Source organism: Tribolium madens, unplaced genomic scaffold, assembly GCF_015345945.1.
Source record: "Tribolium madens isolate multiple individuals breed KSU strain unplaced genomic scaffold, Tmad_KSU_1.1 Scaffold_96;HRSCAF=242;Tcas5.2_LG5, whole genome shotgun sequence".
Taxonomy (NCBI): Eukaryota; Metazoa; Arthropoda; class Insecta; order Coleoptera; family Tenebrionidae; genus Tribolium; species Tribolium madens.
The window spans coordinates 12,151,608-12,170,792 of NW_025401068.1; the positions used below are offsets into that span (position 1 = coordinate 12,151,608).

At 32.8% G+C, this 19,185-nt stretch overlaps 1 protein-coding gene across 3 annotated transcripts in view; it reads right to left on the reverse strand.

Annotated features, from left to right (window-relative positions):
* LOC123012942 overlaps positions 1-19,185 on the reverse strand; it is a 58,326-nt gene that overhangs the window by 4,778 nt on the left and 34,363 nt on the right. Inside the window, exons 1-5 of one of the 3 annotated variants that reach the window (XM_044411186.1) lie at positions 13,026-13,140; positions 11,872-11,984; positions 10,186-11,816; positions 5,644-6,101; positions 1,664-2,899 (exon numbers count right to left, since the gene is read on the reverse strand). In XM_044411186.1, the coding sequence (XP_044267121.1) occupies positions 1,664-2,899; positions 5,644-6,101; positions 10,186-11,816; positions 11,872-11,974 (3,428 nt within the window). In that variant the 5' untranslated portion in view covers positions 11,975-11,984; positions 13,026-13,140. Of the gene's footprint in view, positions 1-1,663; positions 2,900-5,643; positions 6,102-10,185; positions 11,817-11,871; positions 11,985-12,299; positions 12,321-13,025; positions 13,141-19,185 lie in introns of those variants that run through there. The other 2 variants (XM_044411187.1, XM_044411185.1) reach the window with 2 other exon arrangements.

Here is a 19,185-nt window from a genome sequence, read left to right on the forward strand (position 1 = left end):
CATGAAAAATTTTTAAATTCATAGAAAATAATGAGTTTTTGGACCAAATGTCGCAATTTACTGCAAAAAAAATTAAAAAAACAGACGAAAAAACAAAAATTATTTCGCAAATTTCTGTTTTGTGTAGGCAAAATAGGCATTCTGAACTGTGCAACTTTCTTACAAAAAATATTTTGAATTCATAGAAAATAACGCATTTGATATTTAATTTAATAATAAAAAAATTCTAATTTGCTAATAACCAAAAACAATTTCGCAAATTTCTATTTTGTTTATGCAATTATGCAGCAAATTTCTCATGAAAAATGTTTAAATTCATAGAAAATAATGAGTTTTTAGACCAAATGTCGCAATTTACTGCAAAAAAAATTAAAAAAAAAACAGACGAAAATGATGCATTCAAAGATCTAATTTTGCACTTTTCACCTAGTTTTGACAAAATCTCTTAATTTTTGTAAGTTTTTCCTTATAAAATACTTCAAAAAACAAACAAATTTTACAATTACCTCCATAAAATTCGTAGAAAACGACTGATAGAAACAAAAAAGGCAAGAAAATTAGAAGATTAAATTAAATTATACCATTTTTTTAATCGTCAAAAATTTTCAAAATTGGCTGGAAAAATAAACAAAAATTATTTCGCAAATTTCTGTTTTGTGTAGGCAAAGTAGGTATTCTGTGCAACTTTCTTACGAAAAACATTTTAAATTCAGAGAAAATAACGCATATTTAATTTAATAATAAAAAAATCCTAATCTGCTGAAATAACCAAAAACAATTTCGCAAATTTCTATTTTATTTATGCAATTATGCAAATTTCTCATGAAAAATTTTTAAATTCATAGAAAATAATGAGTTTTTGGACCAAATGTCGCAATCTACTGCAATTTTTTTTTTAAAAAAACAGACAAAAATGATGCATTCAAAGATCTAATTTTGTACTTTTCACCTAGTTTTGACAAAATCTCTTAATTTTTGTAAGTTTTTTCTTATAAAATACTTCAAAAAACAAACAAATTTTACAATTTTCTCCACAAAATTCGTAGCAAACGACACATAGAAACAAAAAAGGCAAGAAAATTAGAAGATTAAAATAAATTAAACAATTTTTTTATCGTCAAAAATTTTCTAAATTCGCTGGAAAAAAAAACAAAAATTATTTCGCAAATTTCTGTTTTGTGTAGGCAAAGTAGGTATTCTGTGCAACTTTCTTACGAAAAACATTTTAAATTCATAGAAAATAACGCATTTTATATTTAATTTAATAATAAAAAAATCCAAATTTGCTGAAATAACCAAAAACAATTTCGCAAATTTCTATTTTGTTTAGGCAATTATGCAAATTTCRCATGAAAAATTTTTAAATTCATAGAAAATAATGAGTTTTTGGACCAAATGTCGCAATCTACTGCAATTTTTTTTTTTAAAAAACAGACAAAAATGATGCATTCAAAGATCTAATTTTGCACTTTTCACCTAGTTTTGACAAAATCTCTTAATTTTTGTAAGTTTTTCCTCATAAAATACTTCAAAAAACAAACAAATTTTACAATTACCTCCACAAAATTCGTAGCAAACGACTCATAGTAACAACAAAGGCAAGAAAATTAGAAGATGAAGAAAAAAAATAATAAATGAGAATAACAAAAGAAAAACTACTCACAGTTGCGTCTTAACTCCTTGGGGAATCGTAACAGTGTGTCCATTCTTGACATAGTCCAACACCTCACTGTTGGTCATCCCCTGATAGGGGAAACTCCCAAACGTGATAATCTCATACAGGAGCACTCCATAACTCCACACGTCACTCGAGGGGGTAAACACCCCCAATGCGAGACTCTCCGGCGACATCCACCTCACCGGCAACATCCCCTTCCTCGTAAACTTGTAATAATCATTCTCAAACATCGGCCTAGTCATCCCAAAATCGGCCAACTTGACAATCCTTTGAGCATTAATCAGACAATTGCGCGAAGCGACATCTCGATGCACATACTTCAACTGTGCTAAATAACTCAACCCTCTGGCCACATCCAAGGCCATCATTGTCAACTTCTTACTCGAGATTTCATCGGACTCTTCGATGCTCTTATCGTTGACTAGATGTCTCCTCGCGAGGAGAAACGTCTTCAAATCGCCATAAAGCATAAACTCCATGATGGTGTAAATGGGCTCCTCTTTGGTGCACACCCCCAGGAGTTTGATGATGTTTTTGTGGTCGAAACGTTTCATCACCTCGGCTTCGGACAAGAAATCGAGCTTCTCCTCGGTACTTGAGCCGATTTTGAGCGTTTTCACAGCCACCGCCACCCAGCCTTTATCCGGGAAGTTGGCCTCGCCCCCGTAGACCGTCCCGAAAGCCCCCTCGCCCAACTTCCGGTTGATCACAACCGAATTCCGGGGAATCTCCCACTTGTCCAAATCGGTGATTTGCGACGGATTTAGTCTCAAATCGATCCCGAAGTGTCTCATGTACTGTTCCGTGTATTTCACCTTCTTTTCGTAGCGCCGTTTCATGAAAAACACCGCGGCGAAGACCCCCAGGAGGAGGACACAGATTAGGATAATATTGAGGATGACGATGGCCATTTCGCAGTTGACATTCAAGGCGTTGGCGAGGCTTTGGAGGGCGCATTTTGGGGGCACCAAAGTGCCATCATCCGGACGTTGCTTATTGGGGGTGAACCAACGTAAAGCTTCAGTTTTAAGGTCGAGGACACCTCCAAGAATCTCCGGTTTGTCGTCGGAGACATTGGGGTTGAAGTGACCCACAATGTGCGACTTGTTCCCATACCATTCCATTAAATTGATGGGGGAGAAGCGAGAAGGGCCCCCACGGAACTTAATACGCCCGGAAACCCCCATAAAGTCAGTCTCCTGAATCAGTTGTACCAATTTACTAGAAAGTGACAAGTTAGAATAGTAGAGAAGGTAGAGAAGAGATTTTTTATGCCCGTGTTTTATGTAACATTTTTTTCACTACTAGCATATTTATTATACTCTTTTTTATATTAATGTGCATCAAGTAGGTTGTAGAAGTCTAAATGCATCTTTAATTTAAAGGCCAATTCACACAAAAAGTGTCATTAATGTCATTCAGAACAAATTTAATCACGTCAATAATGACATAAATCTTCATGTTTGCAACCCTATGTTAATTACGTTTTTAATTTTAATTGTTTTTTTGCTACCTGGAGTACACACTTATCTGAAAAAAACCGAGAAACTTGTTTGAGGTTAGGATTGAGTGAATTTATGCATGGTTGCCACCTTAAAATGATCCCTTTCAACGACTACTTCGATGCACATTAATATGAAAAGGAGTATAGTTATACACAGAAATACAACGCTGAAAAATATAACCCTACTTAATGGACATGTTGCCTCACACATAACATGTCGTAATTCACAACTACTATTTTTGTTAATCCACTTTTATTAAAAACAATTGTCAAAGTGTTGTCATATTGGTATCAGCCACTAGTTATTTGATGTTATTACGTTGGCAACGTAAAATGTCAATTGCATGTCAGCCGTTTTGTTATGAAGACCCAATTACTTTTAAATTTAAAATAAAAAGTACAAAAAATGGTAAAAGTGGATTTAAATTTGCTGCATTGAATTTAATTGTTTAAATAAATTGTTATAAAATTGGGTTTTATCTCAAGAAGAATCGTTTACAAAAATGAGATTCCGAAAGCAAGGTTCTGGACTCTAACATAACAAGAAAAATAACTATGATTAGATTTTGTGAATATATAGGTGCGCCAAAACTCGCGCCCCAGAGAAAAATGCCATATAAGGTAAGATATCAGGAACATGGAAAAAAATTTATCTATAAAAATTTCGAAGTTATGAGAGTTGAAATTTTGCACTTTAACTCTATTTTGTGTTGTAAAAATAATTTTCCAAGTTTTTTTGCTACAGATTATTAGAAGAGGAAGGAAGCTGTATCCTAAATTGTAACTCAGTTCAATGTTATTTATGACTTTTATAAGCAAAATTTTTGTACCTTTACTAAATAATTGTAAAAAAAACATATACAAAAACATCAGTATCATTAAATAGACAAAAAATGTCAAATGTCAAAAAACAAATGTCAAATTTTTTTTACAGATAGAATTTTTTAAACATTTTTTCCACCATGTTCGTGGTATCTTATCTTACTTGAAATTTTTCTCTGGGGCGCAAGTTCTGGCGCACCCTGTATGCAGACAGAGAAAAATTCTTCTTGAATTTGACAATTTTGGTTGTATAAAAACCCCTAAAAAAGAACGGAATCCAATAAATTGCAAAACTGATCCAGTATTTTATTATATTCCTTCAATAATGATTCAACTTTCCGTAGAATGGAAAAACGACTGGTGATCTGAAAATTTTGAAAATGAGTAAAATTTTATATTATCCATTAAATAAATTTTTCCAGTTTAGAAGTTGCATTTTTCGGTGTCCTTACCTCATCGTCTTTATTTCTTGTCATTTGGAAAAAAATTCTTACGCTTGAAACTTTCCTGACATTTTTTAAAAATTACTAACATAACCTCAAACCTAATCTAGGGAGATTTTAATATACAGATGTTCCAAAAAGAAAGGTTTTAGGGAGGTACATTCTGGTCTCTGAGGGAATTTTGACATTGTCAATTGTTTTTTAAAAAGTAATTAATTACCGTCTGGGTTATTAACTTAATTTATCATAAATGAGGTTATGTCATTTTTTGTATTTCTGCAACTACAGGTCAGGTCAGGTCACTACATAATGTGAAATATTTGTTAAAATAACAAAGAAACTAAAAGAAAAGGGAAAAAGTGTTAAAATTTGCCTCACTACCGATAGTATTTTAACAAAAAATAAACTCATTTGTTGTTTTGACAGTTTTGACATTGACAGAAGCATTAGAGTTGGGGTTATTCTGATGTTTTTAATGAGAACATTTAGGTTTTTTATGTGATTTTGCATTAATTTCATCTCGAAATACTTCCGTTAGTACTTGTGATGGTAATAGTTTTCAATAAAAATATTCTAGAAATATTTATATCTTCAACATCGGCATTTGCCCACCTCTAATACATACAGCTAGTAGTGAAATAGTACATTACAAGCGAGGTGGTAAATATGGCATTACCCCGAGTGCTTATGTATACGGATAAAGCACAAGGGGTAGTGCCATTACCACCGAGGTTTGTATGCTATTTTATTCACAATCACATTATTTTCAGTCAAAAATTTAAGTAAAATACAATTCTAACAAAGTTAAGGTCCAAACGTGGTAGGCCATCCAAATGACGTTTGATTTTTGACATTTCAGAAATGTCAAAGAAAATATTGAAATAATGTGTAAATCCGATTTAAAGTCGTCGAAATGGAGCAATGTACTCCCCCAGAATTAAGAGAAACTGCTACAAAAGCAATTGAATACTAATTTAGTGAAATATTATGCGTAACTTGACAATTTAAAAGAAAAAATTTCCGGTATTTTCGTAATTTTAACGTTGGCAATCCTGCATATTACCACCCAAGAGGAGTAACATTTATTACTCTTCATGAGAAATAATGACATGTTTCCCAACCTTAAAAAGGTTAGTAATCGGCATATTACATTAGTGATTGTGAATAAAATAAATTGAATCAATTTTTCTGCTCACTTTGCTGTTGTTTCCGAATGCAAGTCGGAGACCGCCGCGGGGTACTCCTTGGCGAGGTTGTCCAAAGCAAGGGCATAGGTCCACATGGCGTCGTAGGCGTAGCCCGCGTAGTTCGATAAAGGGACCTTGGTTCCGTAGAGGGCCATCCATTGGGCCACGGTGAGGTTCCCCTGGACTTGGGTGTCATTTGGCTCGTAGAAGGAGTGCGCCATCGAGAAGTACCCAGTGGCGGCTTGGATCATCTCGCTGGTGGTGCAATTCACCGATTCGCTTTTGAAGCGGTTGAAGTAGTCGGTGTCGTACCAAGTCTCGTTGAGCCAAGTTGGAAGGAACCAAACGTAGCCGTCAGTTGAGGTCATCTTCATTTGGTACGCTTCGCACATTACGGTTCGGGCAATGGGGTCGATCACGTCCAGGATTATGATGCGGGCGTTTTTGTGTTTCAAATCTTCTAAATACTGCAAATCGTGATACTTTTGAACCAACTGAGCGAAAATTGCTCAACATGATATTTAAAAGACAATGCTTTTTAAAAATAATTCAAAGTAAACGAAACAACCCGAAATAACTCATTTAGAGCGTGTTTTTGCAATGTATACAGGGTGTCTCAGAACTGGCGCCTCTGAGAAAAATTTCAAGTAAGACAAGAAGGTAGCAGGAACACGGAAAAAATGTTATTTTTTGGCATTTGGATGATCTTTTTTAACTTTTTTGGTAAATTTATATATGTTTCTCGAAGAAATAAGTGAAACAAAAAGCATTTCAGAAGAAATTTTGCAATTTTCAGTTTTAGTAATATTTTACGAAATCTTACAGAAAAAGGGTCAAATCCATCAAAATAAACGAAAATAATGCGTTTCAGATCTAAGACATTTTCTGATTTGTGTTAAAAAAAATCGAATTAGTTACTCGATAAAAAAATTTCGTTGAAACAACCAAAAATAGGTTCGCAAATTTCTGTTTTTCTAAGGCAAAATATTGTGAATCGTGCAACTTTCTCATGAAAAACTCTTCTAAAGTTATAGAAAATAATGAGTTTTAGACCAAATTTCTATCTAGTTTTTTGAATTCAGCAAGTGTCTCGATGAAAAACGCTCCAAATTTATAAAAACAGACGAAAATAATGTATTTGAAGATCTAATTTTCTGCTTTTTTACCTTGTTTTTGTGAGTTTCTTATCAAATTCTAAATTCATAGAAAATTATGCATTTTCAGCTTAATTTTTTTATTCTGTTAGATGAAATATCTCGAAATCTAAATTCTTTGAAACAAAAATTTTGCAATTTCCTGTCTTGTTTTGATGATTTTTTTTTAATTCAGTAGGTTTTTCAATGAAAAGGCTCTAAATCCACCAAAAAAAGCGGAAATAATGCGTTCTAAATCTATTTCAGTGTATTTCTGTATAATTTTTGAAGAAAAAATCCGAATTTAGTAATTGTATCGGTAAAAAGTTTCAAAATTCGCTGAAAAAAATATTTCGCACATTTTGTTTTGTGTAGGCAAAGTATTCTAAATTGTGCAAGTTTCTCAAGAAAAACTTTTTAAATTTATAGAAAATAACGCCTTTTATGTTTAATTTTGCAATTTTCGTTTTTAGCAAGTCTTTAGGGATTTTTTTGGTTATTAAAAAAAGTCTCAAAATTAGAACAATTTTAACTGAAATTAGATCAAGCCAAAAAAATATTTTTTTTGATGTCTATATTGCGATTTTTAGCATTAATTTTGGAAATAAAGACAATTTGCAAATCAGATAGTATGAGTTCTACCCATAAAAGTTAATAAGTTTTCTTAAAATCTTCAAAAATAAAAAAATGACAATGTTTCAATATTGAAACAAAAAATATAAATCAATGAAACAAACCGAAATACCACATTTAAAACTTGATCTTGCTATTTTCTCAATTAGATTAAATTTTTCCTGAAATCGAAATAAACAGCCGAAAAGGTATAATTAAAACAAGCAATATTTTTGGAAAAAACTGCAACTTTTGGAACCACATAAGCATATCTATAGTCTGTTTTTGCAACTTTTTACGTTATTTCAACAATTCTCTCTCAAAAACAATCCAACTTAAGCTCAAATACCTAGCATACTTTCAGTCTGATTTTGTAATTTTTACATTTATTCAACTAATTTTCTTAAAATTAAATTTCTCCTTTAAAACGAAACAAACCGAAAAAATAGATACATTTATAAATATCGTCGATTTTACGTTTTTATATTCTTTAAAATAACATTTAAAAATAAAAAAAATTGCTTTCCCCAAACAACTTAATAAAATTTCGACAATTTTTGTGTTTTTTTTTCCAAAAATAACAGAACGTAAAAAAATGCAGGAATAATTTCTGATAATAAACAACTGACATAAACAAAACCTTGCAATTCCGACAAAGAAACAAATTACAAATCACCAAAAAAACTGGAAAGAATTCAAATAAAACGCATTTTTATAGACAGAAAAAAACATAAATACAAGACTTAATTTTCAACTTTTTGCCACTTGTTTGAGGAAAATAAACGCAAAACGTGTCGCTAACCCAAGGTTCTCCACTCTGAAGAAATAAATATTCAAACAAGTCGCGAATTAAGTACAATCGCCTAACGGCAAAATAATGAATTGTTTACTTTTTCCTTTCTATTTCCTCCGGAACAAAATAAATAATATATAGATTTTTACTTTTAAAATAAACTGAAATTGAATGAAGACAGATTTTTGAACTGAATATTTTGGCGAATTATTATTTGACGATTTGACAAATTTATCATTTTCTTATGATATTATTATTTAGTCTGTTTTGTAAGCATCTTTGGAAGAAACATCTCTTAAATGAAATCACCTACATAGTTGTTTATTCCTTTGTTACATAAACATACGATTTGATTAATTTCCAATGGTTTTGCCTAGATTTTAAGTAAGAGAACACCACAAATCCATGTATTTTATCAAAATAATTACTTATTTAGCTTTTTTCGGCCACTATAATACAATTTAATCAATTTCTAATCGATTTCGCTCAATTTTAAGTCAATGTATTTTAACAAAATAGACGCTTAAATAACAGTGTTCAGCAAAAATAAAGCAATCCGAGCTATTTTCAACCCAATTTTGCTCGATTAGATTTTATAAAAATAATTGCTTAAAATACAATTTTAGGCCAAAATAAAGCAATTTGTGCTATTTCCAATTGATTTGGCTCAATTTTAAGCCGGAAATCAACCTAAATCAAAATATTTCAACAAAATATGTAATAGTTTTTTCAGGAAACAGCAATTTAAGCTACTTCAATAAAATTTTGCTTAATTTAAACACTGGAATCATTCTAAATTGTTGTTTATACTCCTATTTTTACTCTTTTTTATATTAATGTGCATCAAGTAGGTTGTAGAAGTCTAAATGCATTATTTATCTAGTTACTAAAACGTGATAGCTCCATCTCTCTCACACCAGTGTAAATCGTTAATTTAACCATCTTTGTCGTGCCATAGCAATTGTTTATTCTTGGAGATTGATGCTAAATTTTGACGCGCTAAAAGTAGAAAACGGCGAAAGGTAGAGATTGAGTAAAAGTGAAAAACAATAATTCATTCATAATTCTTCAGTAGAGTTTTATAGAGAAAAACAGGCCTAAAAGTGCATAAATTTTAAGTTTAATAAAAAACCTTAACCAAGAGTGCGTTGCATTTCAATCAATCTGACACTTTTGACAGTTGGTGACATTTTGCGTCAATGTGCCTCAACCAAAAATGGTAGCATACATCGCTTTGTAATAAAAAACAGAAACATTAAAACATCATAAAATTTTCTGATAATTTAAAAGTTTTTTTTTGCAAAATTAATACAGCATAGTAGGTATTCATTTTGTTAAATACTGTGTTTTAGCTTGTCATTAGTTAATTTAAAACCAAAAACAAAAAATATCAGAATAAGATAATTTGCGAAGGCAGAACAATTTGATGACAAAAATGATTTGAAAGAAAGTTTAAAAAAAACAAAGCATTTAAGGTAGAATTTACAAAAAATAATTGGAAACAAGGATGTTAAAAACGAGTAAAAAAAAGCACAAGATAATATGGAAAAACGACTTAAAATTAGAAGAATGTAGGACATAAATATGAAAATTATGTAAAAGTATCAAAAATGGATAAAAGTAGTCAAAAAAAGTAATTTAATATAACTAAACAGGAAGACTAAATGAAACAAGAAAATAGTAAACAGAAAAATACAAAAGTGTAATGTGAAAATATGAGGAAACATTAATTGAATTCCATTTTTCTCTTAGAGTTAATTTCGGTGGCAAACAAGTCTTTAATTTAACAAAATTTGTCATTAATGTCATTCAGAACAAATTTTATCACATTAATAATGTCATTTTTTTATGTTTGCTACCCTATGTTAATTACGTTGTTAATTTTAATTATTTTTTGCTACCTGGGGTACATATTTATGTAACAAAATAATTTTTAAGGGAGATTGAGGTTAGGATTGTTTTGCATTCTTTCAACGACTACTTCGATGTAGAGTAATATGACAAGCTACTTACTCTAGCCATTTGGTAGGGGTCCCTGTCCCTCGGGAACTTGGTATTGGCAATAAAGGCGATATCGTTCTCCCCCAGAGTCTCCTGCATGTGCGAAATATACTCCGTGTACTTTTGCCCATCTTCCGTCAACGCGGCGACCCTCTTCCAGCCCAACTTTTTGAACAAATGCAAATAAACATATTGGTAGTCTTTATTCTCCCCAATCGTGCGAAAAAAATACGGATATTTGTTCCGATCGGAGAAACTCGTCCCCTCGGCACTGTAGGAGACCACCAAAGTGCGGTAATGTTTGGAGACGTGTGTGACGGGCTCCACAGTGTCGGAGCACGCGGGCCCCAGCACCCCCAACAGCCTGTTATAGTGGTACTCTGTGACGTATTGGATGAAAATTTTCGTCACACTATCAGGGCGACATCTGCCGTTCTCCACTAGAAGTTTCAGGTTGTAGTTGGGTAAAATCCCCGGATCTGCGTTGATGATGTCTTGGGCTAGTTTGGCCCCATGGACGATCCCCCTGCCATTGTAGGTGGACTCGTTGAGGGGGAAAATGCCCCCAATGTAGATGTCGATTTTCCCGTGGTCGATAATCCACGATTCGTGGTTTTTGAGCCACTCGCAGGCGATTTGTCGGAGATTCGACTGGTTTTTAGCCCCCTCGTAGAGGGTCAAAAGGTCGTCGTAATCCTGCTCACTGAATTTAAAATCGCGGACTGGACGCAACAACCCCAACTCCTCGACTTTGTTCCAGGACATTTTCACAATCCTCTGGAGCTCGTATTTGCACCCCAGGGAACGGTTCAAGTTCAAATAATCACACTGGGGGAAAATCACACTGATAAATTTCTTCTCCCTCAAAATCACATCACTGGGGGTGTAGTACATGATGAGGATACTCCTTGGGGTACCTGCATACAATTTGGTCAAAGTCTCCACTGTACGTTTCAGGTTTTTCCCCAACCACACCACTCGGACGTACAATTTGAGTTCGTTGATGTGGTCGATGAGGAACTTCGTCGTGGAGGGTTTGGAGGTGAGGAGGAGGGCGCATCGGGTGTTCTCGCAATGCTTCGGTGTGTAAACCCCCTTTTTGCAAAACTTCTCCGAACAAACGAATGTCGTATCGTTCATTTTCGCATTACTGTAAATTACAGACATTTGGTCGTTTATATCAAGAAGGCTAACGGTTTTTTCATCCCTGAGGAAGGACCAATGCACCTCCCGAAACTTGGTGTCCGATTTACCGTAATACCGAGCAACTGGCCCATCAAGTTGCCCGGGGATGAACCACCCAAAGCGCCCCAAAGGACCCACATCCCCCAGGTCTTTCACCAAGTGGGTGTCTTCGGAATTGAGGAGGTCGTAACCCGGCGGTATCCACACCTCCAAGTCGATCATAGCTGGAGGAAACAATTCGGTGACGTTGAGGTAGCGTGAGGAGAGCTTCTTCACGGCGTTCTCCACCTCAAAGTTGTCGTCGTCGACGAGGATTTCAACTTTTGCGAAACCGGAAACCTCCTCCAGGTAGATCTTGAGGATCTCAGTGCTCAGTTTATGGAGGGTGCGTTCGGAGGTTTGAATGATTATGTTAGTGTGTTGGGCCAAGTAATAAACATGCGTTTTGGGAAATGTCTCTGGGGGAAAATTTAAGTTGGCAATAGTGGTTTATCAACGCACCACAATACTTACTTGTGTAATTGAGACATTTCCACGAGTCTTCAGACAAGGCATAAGACAAGCAAAAGCACCAGAAAAAGACAAAAACAATCGGTCCAAGTTGCGTCACATACATTTTGATTCACCTGAAACAAAAAACACTTTTAAGTTGGCAACAGTGACTATCAAATTGATAATTAGTGTTACACTACAGATTTGTCAACAAGAAATCACCACCTACGATTTGAAGGAAAAGTACGTTTTTCATGTTGTTTGGAACTAGAATTTTCAGAAGTAATTTTGAATGCATAGAGTTGGTTAACCCTTGTTGTTGACGGTTGACGTTTTCTGTCAACTACTCTGTCAACTATCAATTAAATTATCTATACAAACTGACAGGTGACTTAACTTAAATTTTTGACACTAGTTACGATATCTTTTGTTTGTCACTACAAACCAACCTAACCAAATTTATGGCAACCTATTCACGAATTTCCCTAAATCCTATTGAGGAATTTCTTGTTGATACGACATTCGCCCGGCTCCTCCACCAAATCGCCTCAAGCAGTTATGCAAATTCTAAAAATAAAAAACACCAGACACTTTCGAAAAGTTAAGGTCACGACTACCAGTCGGATAAACATTGAAATAACATAAACGGAATTCAACACTGACCATTTTTAATAAACGATCGAGTCGTTATTTATTCAATTATGAATTTTTATTACAACCTAGGTCATGGAAAGGGGAAATTAAGCGAAATTATTAATGACGTTGATGTTGTAGGAAACTACGTCAAAGTAACGACACTGAACTTCCACTTCCACAGGAAATTACTCAAATTAACGCAAAATGAGAGACAAAAAACTATTGGCAACACTGAAATATTATTATATCGGGATATTCCAGGTGACGGCTAAGCCAGCAGTCGTCCGTCGCAACTGAATGACAATTGCCCATAAAAGTTTGACATTTGAGTTTGAGAGTCAAGGTTGCCAAACTAAGACAATAAAAATCTACAATTTGAATGGCTTTTGCAGTAAATCCCGGCTGTAGTGTTGCAAACAGTGAAAAATAAAATTTTTAAAAATGTGGTTAATTTCCACTGGAAAAAGAAGTAAAAAAATCTGCAAAGACAATAGAAATAGCCGATAACAAATTCAAATGCAATTCAAATGTGGGCTCACCTTGTGCATTGTTTGCAACGACCATCGAAATTAATCCTCAACCTGTCATTTTTGTGCAAAATTACTAAACAACCATTGTTCTACTCGACATCGTACGCGTGACTGCGACACGACGTCCACAACGCACGACACTGGTAGGGGAATACGCCTTTACGATACCACAAAACAACAAGTCAAAGGGCAACAACGAAAACAAATTTAAAGGGGGTCAAAGGGTCATGCGACAACTTCGCCCACTTGCACTAATAAGATAATTGAAGGAAAATAAGTGACCAAGTCTTGACTAAGTTACTGGCAATTCTCACTCTTGAAATGGCGTGATGAATAAAACTAATTTTTTTATCAGAAAAAAGGGTCTTTGACCAGGGATAAAATTGCTAGGTATTAAAACAAGAGCGGAAACTTACTCTCAAAAACGTGTAATTTTTGAGGCAAATTAAAACCCTATTAGGTTGCCAACAAGCTACCTTTTTCAAATACAGTGGAACCTCGATAAGGCGAATTAATTATTATTATAGGTATCTTCGTAAACATGTACAGTTGGAGACAAAATACCTTTCTGGTACTTCAATGTAATTCAAGCTTCAACGTTAAAATGAATGACAATTTCAAATTAATGACAGCTATTATATATTTTCATATCAAAAATATGTACAGTTGCGGAATTAAAATTTCGGGCATTTTAAAAAGTTCACTGTAAACTACCTTTTCATGACTGACATTTGACAATTAAACTTTTTTTTTGTTGTTAAAATTGTTAATTAAACAATTTGTCTGTCTTAGGAAATTTATTAATTGAACTAAGTGTAATTAAATCATCGCTTTGATCTGCTGCCTACCCGATATTATGCCACAAATCACTATTTTTGAAAGTGAATAAATGAGATTATTTATGTAAAGGCTGTTTTAGACTTAAAATTATGAAAATGACAATACTGCCCGAAATTTTAATTCCGCAACTGTACATTCAACTTGTCAACTATGAGTGACGGTAGCTAAAAATAAGGTTAACAGTCCTAAAGCATGCTTTACAATTTAATGTCACTCAATTGACATTGACGACGTATTTTGTCTCCAACTGTACCATTAAAAACGCAGCTTTTTTATTCTCTCTACTGTTCTCAAAATTTTTATTAATTAATAATACATGCTACAAAAATAATAAAAAACGACAAAAAACAATACAATAATGACCAAGACAAAAAAAATAATATAGAGTTTAAAAAAAAAGTCTAAAAGAATAAAAATACTGAAAAGTTGGAAGTTTGACATCTTTGCAAAATCATTCTTGACTTAATTTTAACAAAAATCTGTAAAAATCGGTGGTAAAACATAATAAATAATAAATTAAATAATAATAATAATAATAGTATATTATGTTATTAGGCGAAACTGAACGTTTATTTTGCCGAACGTAGTGAGGCAAATAATTCAACTAAGCCACATAAACTCACTTTTACTCCGAATAACATACTATTTTATCCGCAAAGAGTAAAGAGCAACACTTAATTAGCAAGTAAATGAACAAATTAATCTGGACGTTTTGCAAGTAATGAAAATATAACAACGCTTAGAAACAAATATCACGCATCAGTATCGCAATTTGTGTTGAGATTTTCTAGTGTTTATTAATTCAACTAGGGCAGTTAGTAGTGCAAAATGGCGAATGCTGATGATTTACAATATACCTCTCCAGAAATTGTTGAAACAGCGAAAAAGACACGAAACTAACAACATTAGTTAATGTCATGGTAAAAGTAAAAACCCTTAAGCGCAAAAATAGAATTTTTACTCCATGACTGAAAGGTAAAACTTTTATTTGTGACATTTAGTCATAAAAGTGGTCATTTTTGAGACATTTGCGTATAAAATATTTAAAAAAAATATGTATTTTAATTCTGATTAATTTAAATCAAAAAATATTGCAAAAAATGACAATATTTCTTGTTGAGTCAGCTTCAATTACCGAAAGCCAACTAAAAAAATTGTCAAAAATTTGATTTTGAAAAAAAATCATATTTAGTTTAGGCACCAAGGGGCGAGGAAATTTCGTGTCAAGAAACAAGGGCCACAACAGTGCTCCTGATCCCACTATTTGATATATTTAATTAAAATTTAAAAAGCACCCTCACTGCATACAAACCGCGACTAAACAAAACCAACCCTTATTAGTAAAAGTAAATCGTTTTGTCGGTGAGATTTATCGCTGATGTCTAAAGGGTGAGTTATTGGTGACACCTTGGACGGATTAAAAAGGGTAAACATGCTTAACAGTCTGGGTCTGATTAGCGGCTCCGTTTCGCATGATAAGAGACATTTATGTCTTGCAACAAATTAATATATTTTGAGTTTTTTTTTATGATAAGGTGAACACAGTTTACGACGTTCTAAATTGAGTTAATTTATTGAAATGAAAATTGGTTTCAAAGGAAAATGATCAGATAGTGGCAATTTGTAATTACAAGTAAAGATAATTGTTGTTTATAGTCTTGTTAGGTGTTAATTTGACACGATTTCTCCTTTTATTATACTTCTATAGGGATTTAAAACTGAAAATTGTATTCTTGGGATAATTTTATATTTCAGCACATTATTTAATGGTAAATCACACTTTTGACGTGAAACTAGTTTTTTTCAGTCTACCAGTAGCTCAGTGGGTCATTTTCAAGGATTAAATTGACTGAATGGCAACGTAGTTATGTAATTTAATCAAACACGACTCTACTACTAATTACTGCTTGGTTTTGTATTATTTTCCCAAGAGACAAACTTTTTTTGCTTTAAAGTTGCACAACCTGCAACCTTGATCATTTGATTTCATGCTATACAGGCTGCACCAGAACTTGCGCCCCAGAAAAAATTTCAAGTAAGATAAGATACTAGGAACATGAAAAAAATGTTTAAAAAATTCTATCTGTCAAAAAATTTTGACATTTATTTTTTGACATTTGACATTTTTTACAATTATTTAGCAAAGGGAGAAAAATTTTGCCAATAAAAGTCACAATTTAGGATACAGCTTCCTTGTTTTCTCTTTTAATAGCCTATAGCAAAAAAACTTGGAAAATTATTTTTCCAACAGAAATAAATAGAGTCAAAGTGCAAACTTTAAACCCTCATAACTTCGAAATTTTTATAGACAGAATTTTTTTAACATTTTTTTCATGTTCCTGGTATACATGACATTTTTCTCTGGGGCGCGAGTTCTGGCACACCTTGTATGTAAAAATGTCAAACAATGTTTTTATGCAAAACTACATCTCACACTTGCATTAATACAAAAACTACACACAATTTTTTCGCTTGCTTTGTTTCACAAAGGAAGTAAACGAACTCTTACTTCCTGCTGATCCTTTATTGTAACAACTAGCTTAATTGTTATACAGGTTGCGTCAGAACTCGCGCCCCAGAGAAAAATGCCATGTAAGGTAAGATACCAGGAACATGGAAAAAATGTTAAAAAAAATTATCTATAAAAATTTCGAAGTTATGACTATTTATTTCTGTTGGAAAAATAATTTTTCAAGTTTTTTTGCTATAAAAGAGGAAACAAGGAAGCTGTATCTTAAATTGTAACTCTGTTCAATGTTATTTGTGGCTTTTATTGGCAAAATTTTTGTACCTTTACTAAATAATTATTAAAAAAAAAACTCATGCCAGAGCATCAGTATCCTGGTATCTTACCTTACTTGAAAATTTTCTCTGGGGCGCGACTTCTGGCGCAGCCTGTATACAGAGTGGAACAAAAATGAGTACAAGTCTTTGGACGACAAATATTTGTTAAAAAAATATTATTTTGTTTAAGTTTCAAACTGAATCTAGACAGCCAGTAATACATTGCTCATAAAAATCATAATTTAACTTGTCAATATGTCACACTGACAGCTGTCATCTGTCAGTCTGTTTCCCTCTCGTTGTCAAAATCTAGACACATGTGGTTGAAAAAAAATCGGAAAAAAGCAAGGCCCCCTGTTCCAGTCGAGCGCCCCAAAGCAGGATGCCCAAATTAGCTCGACAATGATAATTCGGAAGAAAATTGTTTTGTTTGTTACGGATGAACGGTCGTGGGCACAGCTGACATTATTTATTCCACATATCGGAGAAAAAATTAAATTAGTTGTCGACAATTTTGTTTTTCTTCTTTTCGACACCTAATTGTGACAATTTGAACTCAATTACTGTGGAATTATTGACGGCGCAATAAGACACGTTGAGCAATGATAACAATAAAATTGACGCAATCGATAGATTTATTTATTTGTGTGACTTTATTTAGCTTGTTATTGGTGTCAAATGTCAAATGGAGAGACAGTTTTTAAAATTTGATTCCAGTAGGTTGGCAACATTGCCTATCACATTTAAACGTCACAATTTTGGGGATAATTGTCAAACACGGCACACTTCAGTGTTGCCAATTGCCAATTAAATTATTTCAAAACAAGCTTGCATTTGGTCAAAATGTCACTAAAAGAATGTTCAATAGGTCAACATGAGCGGATTGTGTAGGTCAAGAAAAAAATCATTTGAAATAACTGTAAATTCACGGTATTACCTTGACAATTTCATTGTTTATACACACGGTTTGAATAAACATTTTTACATCGAAATTTTCCTATTATAATTGTTTTTGCAACCATTTTATTTTATAATTTTTAATCGAATGCAAAACGAGGAAAGAGCAATTGCGTATATTCTAATTATTGTTGTTGGAAACGAATGGAGTTATCCGTGGCATTTGTGACAGCAAAAACCACAATGTTTCACAGATAATGATTTAATTGGTTTGACGTTTTTGGTCGGGTATTTATCAGTCAGGATTTTCGGAGCTATTTTTAGAGATAGCAAACGGAAAACTTGCACATATTGTACAAAAACATTAAAAAAAATTTTTTTTTTCATTACTGTAGTGTACAGTTGGAGACAAAATACTTTGGTCGTCAATGTCAGTTGAGTCGTGACATTAAATTGTAAAGCATGCTTTAGGACTGTTAACCTTATTTTTAGCTACTGTCAATCATAGTTGACAAATTGTACGTATTTTTGATAGAAAGATATAATAGCTGTCATTAATTTGAAATTGTCATTCATTTTAACGTTAAAGCTTGAATTACATTAAAGTGTCAGAAAAGTGACGACCAAAGTATTTTGTCTCCAACTGTACTAGTGGTCAATGATCACTTTCATTATAGACCACGGGCAATAATGTATTAGAGGTGGGTTAACACCGATATTGGTCGATATTACATGGATACAAATGTCATTATTTAAAACTATTAAAATAACAAACACTAACGGAAGTAATTCGAGATGAAGTTAATGCAAAATCAAATAAAAAAGTTAAATTTCCTCATTAAAAACATCATAATAACCCCAACTCTAATGCTTCCGTCTATGTCAAAATTGTCAAAGCAAATGAGCTTATTTCATGTAGAAATACTACCGGTTGTAGAGCAAATTTCAACACTTCTTCCCTTTTTTGTTATTAACAATTTTTTATACAGGGTGTCCCAGCGAGTTGATAAAGTCCATTAATGACCTTTAAATGTAAAAATAAAAAAAAATGTATAGGTTATTGATAGATACTAATCTAGTGCATCACCTAAAATTATTTTCAATACAATACAATACAGCATGTCCCAAAAATAAGTTACGATCCAAACTTGTGTTTTTTTAAATAAATGTTTCTTGGCATTTTTGGATGTAGCCTTTTAAAACAATGTTTTTACGCTAAACTTTATTACTCGATTTTGCTTAGTTATAGAAATAAGACTTTTTTTTTGACAAAAATATGCACTTTTACTCAAAAACTAAGACAGTTAGAACAAATGTTTTCTTACTTCTGCAAAGAAGAAAGTACAGAATTTAAAACTGTAGCAATTTTTTAGTGTTTGGCATTTGTAAAGATTTATAAATTAAAAAGTTTGTTAAAAGTTAAAAGTCGTTATAAATTCTGAAATTTGAATTATTTTATTGTAAAAATAAAGAATAATAGATTCAGTTTAACACAAATGTGATTATTAAGTGATATTTCTTCCATCTCTTGTGCAACTGTGTACTTTTTGGCTTCTGAAACAATAGTAATTATTTTTTTTAATGTTTAACGTTAAATATCTTTTTAGTTATTGATTATAAACACCTAAAAGTAAATAATTTTAAAAGA